The sequence below is a fragment of the Carica papaya genome, chromosome 7 (genome assembly GCF_054855325.1).
Source record: "Carica papaya isolate Zhongbai chromosome 7, ASM5485532v1, whole genome shotgun sequence".
Taxonomy (NCBI): domain Eukaryota; kingdom Viridiplantae; phylum Streptophyta; class Magnoliopsida; order Brassicales; family Caricaceae; genus Carica; species Carica papaya.
In genome coordinates this window covers 3986300-4003119 of record NC_142315.1, presented here as the reverse complement: position 1 = coordinate 4003119, position 16820 = coordinate 3986300, and the positions used below count along the sequence as shown (strand labels likewise).

The 16820-nt window shown below is 33.6% G+C and overlaps 1 protein-coding gene across 1 annotated transcript; it reads left to right on the top strand.

The window, feature by feature from the left end:
• Window positions 1–2614: 2614 nt before the first annotated feature.
• LOC110822028 (auxin response factor 15-like) lies at window positions 2615–13602 on the top strand. Its single transcript, XM_088207053.1, is given in 23 exon segments — window positions 2615–3186; window positions 3711–3767; window positions 4034–4216; window positions 4358–4442; window positions 4561–4651; window positions 4721–4885; window positions 5880–5999; window positions 6077–6152; window positions 7297–7456; window positions 7546–8483; window positions 10436–10493; window positions 10601–10758; window positions 10883–10999; window positions 11259–11319; window positions 11540–11628; window positions 11712–11786; window positions 11898–11986; window positions 12378–12427; window positions 12515–12555; window positions 12656–12832; window positions 12949–12984; window positions 13098–13226; window positions 13328–13602. Coding segments are annotated over 23 exon segments (3423 nt in total). The 5' UTR covers window positions 2615–2886; the 3' UTR covers window positions 13496–13602.
• Window positions 13603–16820: the final 3218 nt, after the last annotated feature.

Sequence of the window (16820 nt, the reverse complement as noted above, 5' to 3'; positions counted from 1 at the left end):
AATGATAAAAATATAAAAAATATTAAAACAAGTAAATAAAAGAAAAAAAATAAGAATAGTAGGAACTAATTATAACGCTACGAGAACCAGCTCTTTTATCATATCTCACATTCTGGATAAGGAAAAAAAATATATAACAAAAAAAACTATAAAAGAAGAATCAACGATGTAATAAATAAAAAAAAAGAAGATAGTAGAGTTTTGTTTTTTTCTTTAATACTTTGTTTAAACGTCAAATGGATTAGACTATAATCTTATCCTATAATTTTTTATATTAAATAAATATAATAATCTCATTTATATCAATATTTACATAGTCAACTAACTACTGTTCAATTGAATAATTTGTATATTTGTTCATATATAAAAAATTTGAATTATCTCGTATGTTTATATTTATATTTAAAAATTATTTTATCTAATGGTAAATCTAACTAGCACTTTATTAATATGACACATGTAATAACTGATACGTCACAATATTATTTACATTATTCACTATTTTACTAATAGTAATATATTTTTCTTATATTTTGTTACTATTTTACAAGTATTTTTAATATTCTTTCGTTAGTTTTTATTGAAATTAATTATTATAATTATTAAAATTGGACGATTAGCAACTAATTTGATCCATTCAAATAAGGATTACGGTTTAATTGAGAATTGGATATTATTAGAAAATCCCAATGATGTTTTATTAGAATTGGGCGTATATATATATATATACATATATATGTATACGGCTATAAGTTCACTTGGAATTATATAATATATATATTGGTGGAATTATATATATATATATTTAAATGTACACGTGCAGATGGAAAATATAATTCCTAAGTACTAAGCTTTCGATATTTTTGGTCTGCTTCATTAATTCTGTGACTGACTACAAACCAATTGCTCATTTGTACACAAAATTACGAAATATTCCTTCACATTTTTTTTTTCAATTTAAAAAAAAATATTAACAATTTTTTACAGAGAAAAAAAAGCTCTATTTTTTTTAAAAAGAAATCTCCATATATATATATTTATATATATTTTCCAACCATTTATAATCCCACATCATTATTTTTTTTAAAAAAAATCTAAATTTTATGCCGAATTAATCTATAAATTTGATTGTGATTGGAAGATAATAATGAAAATTTTAAATATATATATAAAAATTTTAGTTTGTATAGAATTTGTATAATTAAATAATATATTTCAAATTTTATAAAACTTGAAATGCATTAACTTAATTTCATATTTTATATCAAATGATCTTTATCAATTTAAATTATACTCTCATTATCTTCTAATCATAAATTTAAAATAAATTTCACATAAATCATAACTTTACTTTCGATATAGAATAAATTCGAATTTCGATTTTTAGATTTAATATACAAACGCGTGTCCTAATAAATTTTATATATTGAGATTAATATAAAAATAAAAAATAAAAAAAAAACTAAATTAGAGGGAAAATAACAATATATGTAGCAACCCAAAAGAATATAGTAATTAAAAATGGCAATAGATTAGGTAGTTAGTAAGAAAATAGTGACGACTTATATTATTGACGAGGCATAATGGTTAGCAATTTGTAATTACATTTTGCCTAAGAAAGCAAGCATGGTCTACAACAAGACAAAATGGCAAAAGTCAAAACTTTAGGCAGGAAAGCATTAAAAGTTAAGTATTGTTGTAAATTAACAAGCTTAAAGAATATAATATATAATATATATATATATATATATGGGAGAAACACCAGAATAGGTATACACAGTTGGTAAAATTAGTATACACCAGAATAGGCATGTAGTTTTCTTGAAATGTTTTGGTTACCATAATCTACACTTACATTATCTTGCACCAAATAGAGAATATAAACCAAACCCAATTATATATGTGTATATATATTTTGAAAGTCATTTTGGGATTTTAGAGAAATATAAAATGAATATGTTTTGGGGGTGGGGGGGGGAGAAAAATAGTGTTTTTATGATGATGAAGAATGATTAAGAGCAACTGAAATATTAATAATAAAGAATGATTAAATATTAATTAGTAATGGAGGAGGAGGAGGTAGAAGGGGACAGAATAGACATCCCCCCCGGGAATACAGGGAACCGTACGTGAACTCTTTCTTCTTCTTTTTACTTTTAAATATTTGAATAAATAAATAGATATGTATATAATTATTATATATGAGTTGGATATCATAAAAGTATTTATTTAAGAAATTAATTAACAATCGTCTTCCTCATAAAAGTAAAAGTTGTTTACTCCTCTCACTCATCTCTCTTTCTCTGTGTGTCTGCCACACATCACACCCAGCAGTCTCAGCAGCAGCAGCAGCAACAGCAACAGCAGCAGAAGCAGGCAGCAGCATTGCAGCAGAACTGCTCAGCTTGCAGTCACAGAAAAAGCACATCAAACACCACCTTTCCATAAACACCACTATTATATATTATTATTATATACTGTTGTTAAAAGCTTTTTCAATTTTTCAATTTTAATTTAAACCCATTAAAGATTGATTTGATATCCAAAAACCCATCTCCCAATTTTTAATTTTTCTTAAAAACTTTTTTTTTTTTTTTTTTTTTTTTTTTTTTTCCTTCTGAATAATTAAAGCTAGGAAGCAAAGAGAGAAAGAGGGGTCTCAGTCACTTTTTGAGACCCTTGACTCATATCTTCTTTTAGCAAATGCTAAAGTTGCACTCTAAAACAACAATGCACTCATGAGCAAATTCACAAATTCATCTTCTCCTCCTCCTCTTTCTACTCACTCTCATAATCACTTATTTTCACATTCTACACTGCTTCTTCATTTTCTCCGTCTCCGTTGTTTTCTTCTACCCTGATTTCTCTCTCTGGGTTAATCCACTAATGGGGGGCTTGATCGATCTCAACACTACCGAGGAAGATGAAACGCCGTCCTCCGCTTCGCTCTCACCATCTTCCTCCTCTGCTTCTGTTCTCAGCGCTTCTGCTGTAACCGCTGCTGCTTCTGCTGTGTGTCTGGAGCTCTGGCACGCATGTGCAGGGCCACTGATATCTCTGCCTAAGAGAGGGAGTATTGTGGTGTACTTTCCTCAGGGACACTTAGAACATGTTCCCAATTTCCCCGCCGCAGCTTATGATCTTCCTCCCCATATTTTCTGTCGTGTTGTTGATGTCAAGCTCCATGTAAGTATGCAAGTTCTAACTGTGTATATATAAACCTCTTCTTCTGTAATCTGTGTTTTTTTTAATTATATTGGCCAAATGGGTATTGGTGCTTTTTTTTTCTTTTTCCTTTTTGGGGACATGAGCTTTTGGGATTTGTGAACTTGGTTCGTTTTTAAGGTTTCTTAGTAATGGGATTCGTTTGGTTTTGGATATTATTGAGGGCAATTTGAGATTTTCTAAATTTGGGTTTCCAGTTAAATTGGAGTTATTTCCTGAATAAGAATGCTATAGTCCTAGAGGTTCTCTTTTCATGAATAAAATTATTTAATTGTTTCTGCATCTGATTTCTGTTTGGTTCGGAGAAAATGGAGGATTTCCGGAAATTTGACGTTTTGTTATCTTCTTCCTTTTCTACTGCTGCACTTAGCGAGAATAAGACTGCATTTTTCTTTTGCCATTTTGGATAACTACGAATCAAATCCGATGCTCTTCGTACATTATTCTTGTGAATTTACAGTGAAGTACTTATTTTTGTCTATCAGGCAGAGGCAGCAACCGATGAGGTCTATGCGCAGGTCTCGCTTGTTCCCGAAACTGAGGTTTGTTTGTTCTAGTCTGTTGTCTTTTTGCTGGAAAAATGTGGAAGATTTGGAACTTTTGGACTACATATTTTCATCATTTCGGGGCTTGAAAGATCAAAATCTCCATTTATAACACCGCATTTGAGGCTTAAGCTTGTTATTTTTAGTAGTTTTTTTTATCTGGGCATACCAGAGAGTTTCTTTTTGGTTATTTTTCTTGTCATGAGTGTGACTTGAGCTTCTTGACATGAAGATTGATTTTTCCTCTTTCTTGTTATGTGTAGCAAATTGAGCAAAAGTTACATGATGGGTCTATTGAGGCTGCCGATGGTGAGGAGGATATAGAAGCAGCTAGAAAGTCTATCACACCTCACATGTTCTGCAAGACCCTTACTGCCTCAGATACTAGCACCCATGGAGGCTTCTCTGTCCCCCGCCGGGCTGCCGAGGATTGCTTCCCTCCTCTGGTAATTATGGTGCATTTTCTCCCAAAATATGTTTACAGCAGATGCATTTGGAATTTTGTACATTTTCGTCACATGGGTTTGCTTTACAAAATGCTGTAGTACTTTGTGTAGTTTATGGTGTTTAAGCAGATGTTTTTGTAGGATTACGATCAGCAAAGACCTTCACAAGAGCTTGTAGCAAAGGATCTTCATGGAGTGGAATGGAGATTCCGACACATCTATAGGGGTATGCTATCTTATTAGATATTTCATTTCATAAAGTAGAGGAGCTTGTTAATGGAAACTATATGATCTTAGCCGCCTATTTGATTAGTTCCTTTGTTCCTCCCTTTCGGTTTGAGTAGGCCAGCCTCGAAGGCATTTGCTTACGACTGGATGGACTGCTTTTGTCAATAAAAAGAAGCTTGTTTCTGGAGATGCTGTGCTCTTTCTTCGGTATAAGAAGCTTTCGTTAAGAAACTGTTGGCTATTCTTCTCCACAATCTTATATGATACTTATGACAGGGGTGAAGATGGAGAATTGAGACTTGGAATCCGAAGAGCAGCTCAAGTTAAAGTTGGTTCTACTTTTTCTGCTCTCTGTGGCCAGCAACTGAATCACAGCAATTATGCAGATGTAGTTCATGCTGTATCTATGCGAAGTGCTTTCAGTATTTACTACAATCCAAGGTATGGTGTTATTTAGTTGCTTTTATTTACTTTTTTAAAGTAATTATCTTTTTGAAAATAATCCATGCTATAAATACCAAAAACTTTAGCAGAATGCTTATTAACTGGTCCACTTGGTTTGAAGTGGTGAGCAAAAGTATTGTCTTATTTGGATTAGTCCTTACCATTTCTGCATTGCTCTTGTTACTTCTATATGCTTCAGTTCAGTGTTTGCTTGTTGAGTATAGTGTATTGAACCTTTCAAGGATGTGCTAAGCACAAGAAAGTCTAGTACAATTTGTCTCGAACTTGAAATATCATAAAATTAAACATTAAAGAGATTGATGGTGCTGTTGACAAAATTTTTGAGATTCTTCTTGTACACTTAAATCCTTTTCCTTTCAGTTTTCAATCATACGTTCTGCATAGCTGTCACAATCTATTTCTCCTGAAAGAGAAAGGTTAAAAGGGTGAACAACGAGATGGTTTTATGTTGTTGCCTTTGCAAGGTTCTCCTAGACTTCATTGTAAAATTACTCTTATCTCAGACTAGCAGCAGCCAAAGTATTTTAAGCCATTCTGCATAATTTTCCCTTGGTGGTGGTTCCTTTTCAATATTTTAGTAGCATTACCTAATTTTTTTTCTTGACTGGAACACACTCCATGTCCCTAAACAATCTCATCATGAGCCATTTAGATAAGATCATTTCTGATGATTTTTTAATTGGATTCAGGGATCATTCACACCTCTTCATAATGTATCTCTTCATATGCAAGTCATTGATGTTCAGCCATGTAAATGATATATACTGTGACATACTTTATCAAACTTCATGATTTCTCTGTCCTATACCCTTTGAATTTGTTCACTTGCCAGAGGTTCTTTTTGGCTAGCATCTTTTCTGGTTATGGACATATAACTATTAGCTTCTGTTTCTTTGTCTTGTGCTTAAACTGTAATCTATAGAATTTTTAGCCACTAACTTGTACCCTTATATCCAAGTGCATCATTTAGGGGAAGCTTGTCAGAGTTTGTAATACCTGTTCGCAAATTCCTAAAGAGCATTGATCACTCTTTCTCTGTTGGAATGAGGTTCAAAATGCGTTTTGAGACAGAAGATGCTGCTGAGCGAAGGTTGGGCATCCCTTGGCTTTTGGCACTTAGACTCCAGTAGTCTGTTCATATCTTTACTGGGTCAACTTTTTTGGCAGATACACAGGACTGATAACTGGGATTAATGAGATGGATCCTCTAAGATGGCCTGGTTCAAAATGGCGATGCCTCTTGGTATGAATTTGTTAAAAGTCTTTGCTTGGTTTTTACTTGCATGAATAGGATTTGAGTTGGTTCACAATTATTTTTATATTATAGTTCAGGTTTATCATCCGTGAGTTTCTTTGCCACGGTGGTTATGATATGCTATACTTCTTTTTCTTCAAGCAATTTCATCTGGCCAATCTCCACTTGAAAGTTAACCCATTAACTTGGCGTACTGTTTAGTTCAATTGTTATGGCTTTTCCTTGAAGTATGACTTTTCCTTGAAGGTCAAAGGGATAAATGTCATATCTTCCATCTCATCTTCACGCAAAATTTTCTTTATATATTTACTTGTGTAAATGCAAGCGATGATCATGATCATGATCTTAAGATAACTTTTTTGGCTTAATTTTTATGTTCAGTCTGGCATTGCATGATGAACTGTGTTTTTTTTAGATACAGTTTTGAGTAGTTATAATTATAAAGTTCCAACTTTTGCCTTTCTTTTTTTATGTTTTATGACTTCCTATTTTTCATAATATAAATACGAATACGACTTCTGGATTCATTGTATTCTCAATCATATGGTAAAACCGGAAGGCGGATTGGGACATGGAGTAACTTCTTTACTGTTTAAGTTTGTGGTACTCAAAATCCACTACATTCCCTATGCATTTTCTTCTCTTTTCTTTTAAGTTTCTAGTTTTGTGATTCATAGAGTTATATGAGCCTTAAGACTGTAAATGAGGCTCTTTCATAACTTTCAAAAGTCTCACGTAAAATGCTTTCTGGAATTCTTATCTGTAACTATTTAGATATAATCTTATCACCTATGTTTTGTACGTGTAACACTAGCATGCACAAAACTCTTTTTTGGGGGGTGTAAAATTCAAAGTTAAACTTAAGTAATGTGGATTTCTGTCTGTTTCCCGTAATATCCATCGACAATATTTCTTTGCAACATTTGTTTTTTCGGTTAAATCTAATTTTTCAAGACTGCATGGGTTTGAAACAAAAACCTTCATCACCGGGTGGAAGCAGCTTTCAGTAGTCCTTTGCGCCTTTAGGTGCCCTTGGTTATGGCTTTTCTGTTCTCCACAAATTCTGAATTTTCAAATTCAAGTTGCTTAGCTAATTTGATGGCATCGCACTGTATTTGGGTCTATTTTATAGGTAAGGTGGGATGATATTGAGGCCAACAGGCATCATAGGGTTTCTCCGTGGGAAATTGAGCCATCAGGTCCCATGTCCAGTTCCTGTGGCTCAATAGCAACTGGTTCGAAGCGAACCAGGATTGGATTAGCATCAGGAAAACCAGAGTTTTCAGTTCCTGGTATGTCCTCTATAGGAAGAGAGATTCATTAGGATAGAATGTTTTTGGTACTCATGCGAACATCATTAACTCTTGGCATCTTTAAACAGATGGAATTGGAGCAACAGACTTTGGGGAATCTCTAAGGTTCCAGAAGGTCTTGCAAGGTCAAGAAATTTTTGGTTTTAGTTCTCCCTGTAATGGTAATGATGGGAAGAATCTTCATCCTTCTGAAATTAGAAGGTGCTTTCCTGGTTCGAATGGATGTGGGGTTGCTTCCATAGCACATGGCATTGGTGACCCACTAGCAAATTCTGATACTCCCTATCAAGGCACAGGCTTTGGTGAATCTTTTCGATTCCGTAAGGTCTTGCAAGGTCAAGAAATGCTTCCAAGCACTCCATATGGAAGAACCGTGACTTCTTATGAGGGTCGTGAAAATGGTTGCTTTGGAAGCTCAGATGCTATCCAGGTGCCTGGATCAAGAAATGGATGGTCCAGTCGAGTGCAGGGATATGGTTCTCGGATGCACCCTTCTGTCCAATGCATGCAAGTGTCATCACCATCTTCTGTATTAATGTTCCAGCAAGCAGGGAATCCAGTTCCAAATGTCAATCCACTTTATGGTGTTACTGATCAAGAGGAGCAGAGGCAAACCGATCAATCTTCTATTCATACTCATGAAACATACAGGGGAAAGCTCAAATCATCATCAGTCCCAGGGTGCAGTTTGAGGGGGGAAGATGAGGGAGGCATCACTTCCTTTGGTTTGTCAAATGAGCACTTTCAACTTTGTATTTCCCAACCTCTTATACCTCAGTCAGCATTAAGAGGCAGTCAGGATTTGGTTTCATCATGTAAAAGTAGTTGCAGACTCTTCGGATTTTCATTGACTGAAGAAAGACATGGTTCCAATAAAGACACAACTGCCGTAACAGCTAAAATAAACACTGGAGTTTGTTTTCTGCCTCATGTTGGCGAATAGTTCCACCCGAAGCGCCCAGTTATAGGCAAAGCAGTTGGAAGCAATTGTACATAACCAAAGAGAGCTCTATTCTATAAGAGGTATGCTTTTTGATATTGCTCTGTAGTGTTGTGTCATAAGGTTCTGGAGGTTCACAAATAGGAGTATTTTGAGAATGGATTTGGCTCAATGGATTCCGATGTATGATCGATGGTTAGCATCTCAAGAAGCCTTTTAGTTCGAAAGTAGGATAACAAGAAGCCTTTAAAGAGAGGTTACTTGGCAGTTACTGCCGGAGCATTTGTCTTGATTATCAAAATCATTTTATAATTATAATTGATGGTAGCCTTAATTGGCCGGAAAGCATTCATTTGCAAGACTGGATATCTGCAGAATGAGTTTTTGACCTTCCACATGGGCTGAGGACCAGACCCAAACGGTCTATGATCATGCTTAGTTTTAGCATGGTGGATGTTTAGCCTGTCTTCTGATTTTCATCCTTGGTTTCTCAAGTGTTGTTCTTGCAAGCTTTAGCCATGGTCCCAAAGATTGTATTGTTGGGAATTCTGGCAGCTTTTTCTCCAGTAGCTACGATTTAATGCTAATCAAAGACGGGGCATCCAAGCTTGCAGACGCAGATGCCTCTGGATGTTTTGATCTTGTGGGTGTTTTCAACTGATGATGACATTTAACTTATGTAAGCAAACAATGTGATTATTTTTAAGTGACTTGATAACTTTTTAACTCCTATTGTTAACCTCTTAGCTACTTTATGTAATCTCTTTCTTTCCTAAATTTAAGCAGAGTGGAATATGAAACTATGTTGTATTTGAGAATGTGTTTTGTGGTTTAGTACCCAGATAGATTTTCCTTTCAAAGAATATTTTGTGATTAATTAGAAAGCCGAAAGGAGTGATCTTTACTGGCTTGATTGATCATTCTTGTTATGATACAAAATAGTACCCCCTGGGTCGCCTGCTTCACCCAGGTCGGCTCCCTCAGCTCTCACACCTGCGGTGCCACCATCCAGCTCCACAGGAAAGCTCATCCGCAGAGCTCTTGTCGCCGTGTTTGAATATGCTAAAGCTTAATGCCAGAGAGAGAGGAAAGAGGGTGAGTTCGGAAGAAGACGAAAAAGAAATTAAACGTACTGTTCTCTGTCTCATTGCTGAGAAAAGAAAGGTGGAAAATCAACCAATTTAGTTATAATGGAATTATTATTCAAATTCAATTGGCTGCTTTTGTTAGTTTATTATTATTATTATTATTTTGTTGGTTAATGACTGATTATCTGTATAAAACTATCTAGAATTGTCTTCCATTGAATTCCATAAACCATTATTTTGGTGAAGATACACCCTTCTATTTAGAAAGTTCATTTGTGATTGTAAAGTATGAAAGTTTAATTAGATCCTTACAAGTTCATCACTAGAACTAAAAATTGATTAGATTATATAGTTCATCATAATTTGATCCATATAAAATACCATCTTCCTCATTATATATTTTTTTGTTTGATTTAGTTTATATATATATATATATATATATAAATTGAGTAATACAATTTTTAGAAAACTACTAATAAAAAGATAATAGTTACTTACCCATTTGCCTCTCAATTCAGTCAAGAATTAACCACTTTTTATGTCAACACAAAAACCCTATCTTTTCCCCAACAAAAAATCTTTTCGGTTTTTGGCCTCCCCCTTTCCCTTCTTCTCGTCCACACACAACGCTCATACACACACATCGCAGACACGCACGTGTATATATATAATGCATGTATGCATATGGAGAACATAAATTACTGAGATGGCAGAGGACACAACACTTGAAAAAACACCCACATGGGCTGTGGCAACTGTTTGTCTTTTCTTGATTCTTATCTCCATTTTTATTGAGCATTTGCTTCATCTCTTATCTCAGGTTTGCTTTATTAATTTAATGTCTCTTCGACTGAATTCACTCTCATATTATCTTTCTTTTTATTTTTCTGGGTATTGGCTGTTAATGATTTTCACTTTTTCTTTCTGCAGTATTTCAACAAGAAGAAGAGGAAAGCACTGTTTCAAGCCCTAAACAAAATCAAATCAGGTCACCCATTAAAGCTTGTAACTTTGATTAGTGATTAATTTTGTTTTGGAAATATGAGTTAATTTCTGATTTTTTCACTGTATACATACATGTATATGCACATATAGAGTTGATGGTACTGGGTTTCATGTCATTATTGCTGGTCGTGAGTGAAAAGTCCATTGCCAAAATTTGCATCCCAATCAGCTATGCTCAGTCATTTCTGCCATGCACCGGTATCTCCTCAACTGATTTTGACGAAGAAGAAGCCAAATGTGAACAGCAGGTGCATGGATATGTATAATTAATCATTAATTATGTATGCATAGATATGGGTGTATTGTGTGTGTCTGTGTGTATATGTTGATTAGTTTATGAAATTGGTGAAAGTGGGTTTTGTTATTGGACAGGGTAAGGCTTCCTTACTATCAAGAAAAGGTGTAAGGCAACTCCAATACCTAATCTTTGTCTTGGCTTGCTTTCACTCTCTCTCTTGTGTTCTCACATTCAGTCTTGGCATGGCAAAGGTATATGCATGTATTTGTGTGTTTATACTTAATTTTCTTAGTGGGTTTTTCTAGATATGTTTTCTGCTGGGTTTTCTATAGCCGTGCTTTGACTTTTTAGAACTGTTTGAGAAAATTCAGAAGAGAAAGAGAAGAAGTAAATGATGTTTTCTTTTCTCTTTCAATAGAAGAAAGAATTATACAAGACTTGAGTGGGGAAGTTGGGACTTTTGTTTGACAAAAATCTAATTTTGTTGCATGTAATTAAATTTGTTTGCAGATGAGAAAGTGGGAATCTTGGGAAGCAGAAACAAGAACATTGCAGTATCAATTCTCAAATGGTGGGTACCAAAATTGTATTTAGTGGTCCTTAAAAAACCATACTTTACATTTAAATCTTCAAAAGTAAATAAATACATTTATAGATCTAGATCTACGAATGTATTTATTAAATACTACCATATAAGAAATTTATATTATACAACGGTCGAATTCAACATAAAAAAATAGAGATAACTTAGATTTATTCTAAGAATATTGATTGAATTTATCAAACAAAAGATCCAAGAAGATTTCGGTTGATCCATGAGACATCGTTTGGGAAACGACATCTTAGATTTTGGAGCGAACATCGACTTCTTCGATTACCGGTTAGTTTGGAACATTAATTTCTTTCTTAATTTAATGAAAGAAAATAATAATTTAATTTACTTAATTTGTGTTTGATTTGCAGGCAACTTTTCTTAGGCAGTTCTACAACTCTGTATCCAAAGTTGATTACTTCACTCTTAGGCATGGATTCCTTATGGTATATCATATTCTTTATTGAACTGATTAATTAAAAAAAAAAAAATCACATATTATTTTTGTTATTATTAATATTATGTTATTTTGGTCTGAGATTAATATTTTGTTGCAGGCTCACTTTGGTGAGGGAAGTAATTTTGATTTCCAGAAATTTATAAAAAGAGCACTAGAGGAAGATTTTGGAGTGGTGGTGGGTACAAGGTAATACATATATATATATATATATACACACAATTAATTTCTAAAATTTTACAAGTATATTACAACTTTGTTATTAATATTTTATTTATTATAATTTATTTCATGACATTTTATAATTTTCTTTCATTTAGTAATGGAAATAATTGAAATTAATAATTAAACAATGTTTAGACACTTTAAAGAAAATATAATAAAACATTAATTAAATTAATAACAATAAATTAGTCAAAATAACTCTGTTAATCTATTTTTTTTTTTAATGTATAAAACTGATTTGACCAGTTGTTTTAAATGTATAAATTGTAATAAATATGTTGAATGATTAATTTAATAATTTATATTTATATAGACTATGTTTAACTTTTAAACATTAATTTTTCTATTTTTGCAGCCCATGGACTTGGATGTTTGCTATACTTTTCATGTTCTTCAATGCACATGGTAAAATTAACTATTAATTAATTCTTAAATTAAAATCAAAATCATGCAAAAAATTAACTCAAATTTTTTTTTGATTATTTTGTGCAGGGTTTCATAATTATCTATGGCTGCCCTTTATTCCCTTGTTGGTAATTTATTAAATAAACAAATTCAATTTTTTTTATACAATTAAAAGTAATCATCACATTATATATATATATATATATAAAAGAAATTATAATATTGCAGAAACTTCTTATAGTGGGAACAAAGCTACAAAGCATAATAACAAGAATGTGCATTGAGAGGGATGAAAGTTCTCATTTAGTAATTAGAGGGAATGTGCTCGTCACACCCAGTGACCATTTCTTCTGGTTCTTCTCTCCTAAATTGCTTCTTCATCTCCTGCACTTAATATTGTTTCAGGTAATTAATTAATTAATTAATTAATCACTTACTTAATTATTTTATTTTCTAATTAATTCAATGAAATTCCCAACAAATATTTCTCAAATTTATTCTTTCTTCTTATGGGTTTGCAGAATTCTTTTCAGTTAGCTTTCTTTACATGGACTTGGGTAAGTTAACAAAAATCAAATTATCTATTATGTCATTTATTATTTTCTCTTAATGGGTAATTAATTATCTCAAAAGTTTAATATTTTCTCGTCGGTTAAAAAAATGTTTACAGTACAAATTCGGAATGCGATCATGCTTCCACAGAAATACAGAGGATATAGTTATAAGAATTAGCGTGGGGGTAGCAGTTCAAATCTTGTGTGGGTATATTACACTGCCTCTATATGCTTTGGTCACGCAGGTACTTCAATCTTTTAGTGTGTGTATACACACACACACACATATAGATAAATAATATATGTATACATGTAATAAAAGGAAGTAATGCTACGAATTGAACAGATGGGTACGTCAATGAGGCAATCGGTGTTTGGAGAGGGAGTAATAGAAGGTCTGAAGAAATGGCGAGCAACGGCTACCAGAAACAAAAACCTACGCGCACTAACAAATCCTTACCACCACCCCATGCCTTCCTTTGATGGTTTGCATCTAAAAAATATTCATGATTGAATTTTCTTATATACCTACATTTAGGGTAAATATTGAAGAGATGCGAATATATATATATGATTGCTCGAATATATAATGAGAATAGTCTTGTATTGCATTGGCCCGAATCAATTTTGTAGTGTAAATAACTCATTTATAATATATTTTTAAAAGAGATAATGTGTAAAAGTCCAAACTCCTATTTGAAGTATAAAAGAGTTACGAGAATGCTTTTGAAACTCAAACGAGTAAAAATATTACAAATAAATATGGTTAATTTTTACTTAAAACTGACGATGCGGAAGAGACAATTGTTTTAATTGATATCTTACTGTTCAGGATCAGAGTCTTACTCATCCTGATCCGAAATAGTTAATAAAAAAAAAGTGAGTTACACTATTTTAATAAGAATATCAACACTTTACCACTGATACGGAAAATCAAGCGGTCGTAGAAAATATAAAACAACCAATGAAACTCATTTTTAATAAAATCCGATTGCTAGTACATTCATTATCGTTTCACTAAAAACGTTAGTATTTTCTCGACTAACTTGTAACTTCTCAAATGTCATTCATTAAGATAAAAATCAAAATAAAAAAATAAGAATATACATTTCAATATATATATAACATTTGACTCTTCACATCTTTTCCAAGTTTGATTTCTTACCATGTTCATTTGTACTCGATCATTTTAATTTTCCCTACTGGTGTCGGTGCGGGTTCATAAGGATCCCCACTACATGTGGATACGAGTATTTTATTTGCAATCAAATGGTCATCCTCATACCCCGTCCAGTAATGAGCACCACAACAAATAACCGCCTCAATACCCCGTCCGATATGAGCGACAGTTACAAACTCCTAAACCCTTCTGGTATGGGATTTTCAAGCCACGTACGGCTGATGGTAACATCAACGGTAGGGTTCCCTAAGCACCAAACTCGCATACTCTTCTTCATAACACCCAATAAACCCTTTTCATTCAACAACATTAATTCACACATATAATTTCTTTTATTTATTATTTAGCTCGAAATGATACGTATGCTCGCATCCTCACGCAAGATAAGAGTACAAAATTTATGTTTTAAAATACGTGAATGAAATAAATATACATTATGCTTACCGAAACGTATGTAGCAGCCCGGAACTTGAAAGGAAATAAATTATAAATTTGAATACGGAAGCGAAATAATAAGATTATGGTTTACATTCCTTACACAATAATTCTGAATACCCAATAAGGCTACAAGAATGACAATTCTAAAAGAATAACGGAAAATCAAAGAAATAAATTGCAAAGTAAACAATTGAATATCATATTCGCAACTTTCTTATGGATTGGGATTTGGATCTTGGTCCTGTTGATTTAAAATAGTTAATAAAAGAATGAGTTACACTAACTCAGTAAGAATATCACGTTACTCAATGATATGAAATTGAAGGTTGGTAAAAATTATGAAAACCACTAATGAAGGTCTTAATTTAAGTAAATTTATTTATCATAAATAAAATTATTTATTGTACACTTACCGTAGCAAAATTTCTAAAACTGACATATAGAGGCAATAACACGACAATATCACAATCTCATATCCAATTAAGTAAGAATAATAATTTTTACCTTTTATCTACCTACTGGTATCCGTGGGGGTCCATAGGGATGTCCCCACTATGTGTGAACTCTTATTTAATATTTTCAAGTAACCAGTCGTCTCCATAACCCGTCCGGTATGAGTGCCAAAAATACAATCCCTCAATATCCCATCCGGTATGAAGGTGAAACGGATCGTCCCCATACCCTGTCCGGTATGAGCACCAAAATACAAATTCTCGATACCCCGTTCGATATGAGACAATGTTCACGGTAGAGTTTTCTATGCATCCGATCCGTCCACCATCTCTCAGGATATCCAGTAAGGCTACCATTCATTTAATCACTTAATCAAACAATTCTCTGTTTACATTTAATTTACAGTTTCACAATTTAACTGTAAATCACGCAGAAAAAGTAATACATGCATAGAAAAAACACAACAAATCATCATGTCAACTCCAGTGTATTATTATGCATTTAAAACTGTAAAATCAATCAAAAAAGATAAATAGTGAATAATAACCGATTCTGGCTCCATTAGTAACCGGTGATTAATTATCGAGATTTTCTAAATTATACAAAATACCACATTACTTATAATTAAACTTCAATTTCATAACAAGGAATAGGGTGAGAGATTCTTACCCAAATCGGTGTCTAAACGCTAAACTTTCAGTCGCGCCTACTACCGGTCCTCGGGTTCCCTAAATTTTTTTTTGGAGATTAAAACATGCTCCAAATACCTAGAAATATCCCAAAAAATCCAAAATCAATGTTAAAAATATTTTTCGGCCAATTTTGGAATTCTGGCACGGTGATAGCACCGCCGCTCGCGGCGGTGATTTTCTTCGGGCTGGCAATTTTTGGTTAATTTCGGCCGGTTTCGGCCGGTTTTGTACTCATTCCTACGAGAAAACATGTTAAGAGGGCTCAGTTGGTCGAAAAAAGTAAAAAAAAAAAGAAGCTTATCAGTGACAGAGTTTTCCGGTGCGACGGCTCCGCCGGCTCACCTTCGCAGTTGGGCATTTTTTTTTGTCAACGTATGGAAGATAAAATGGTGAATATAATGGTGAAAAATTTGCACGAAACGGGAATCGGAAAGGGCATCATTAGAGGTAGTTTTAAATTTTTTTGCGACGGCACCGCCGGGCTTTACCTGCAATTTTTAGCTCATCTGTCAGTCTTTTTGCTCCGAATTTGGCCATGGGGGTGTTTAAAATCAAATTTCGAGCGACTGAGAGAAATTTTTTTCCTTTTTGGCGGTTGGATGTGGTTCCGGCGCAACGGCGGGCAGCGGTCGGCTCCCTTCCCAATGACTAGTCCTTCTTATCTGACGGGGGTGTTGGCGGCTAGGGTTAGGGTTTGGTGTAAAGTGATGTATTTATATCCGTGTCCTTTTAATCTGGGTTGTCCATCGCATTTGATCTAGATCATCCGATCACGTTTAAATAAGAAGTGAATCTGGACTATTCATTGCATTTAATCACAATCATCCGATCATACCTGATGAGGGAACGGATCCGAACCACCCACACACGCAGATTGCTAGCGTGGCACCGCATCAGCATGTTTTGTCACGCAGCGCGCTCTAGTTCGTCGGGACTGCTGATTGGACAGTCCTACATAGCACGTTTTTCATAAATTACGTTTTGACCATCAATTTCTGATTTTTCTTTTAAAAATACCCTCAGAACCCAAATTTTTACCAAATTTTCATAAATTTTTTTTCAATTTCATCATCCAC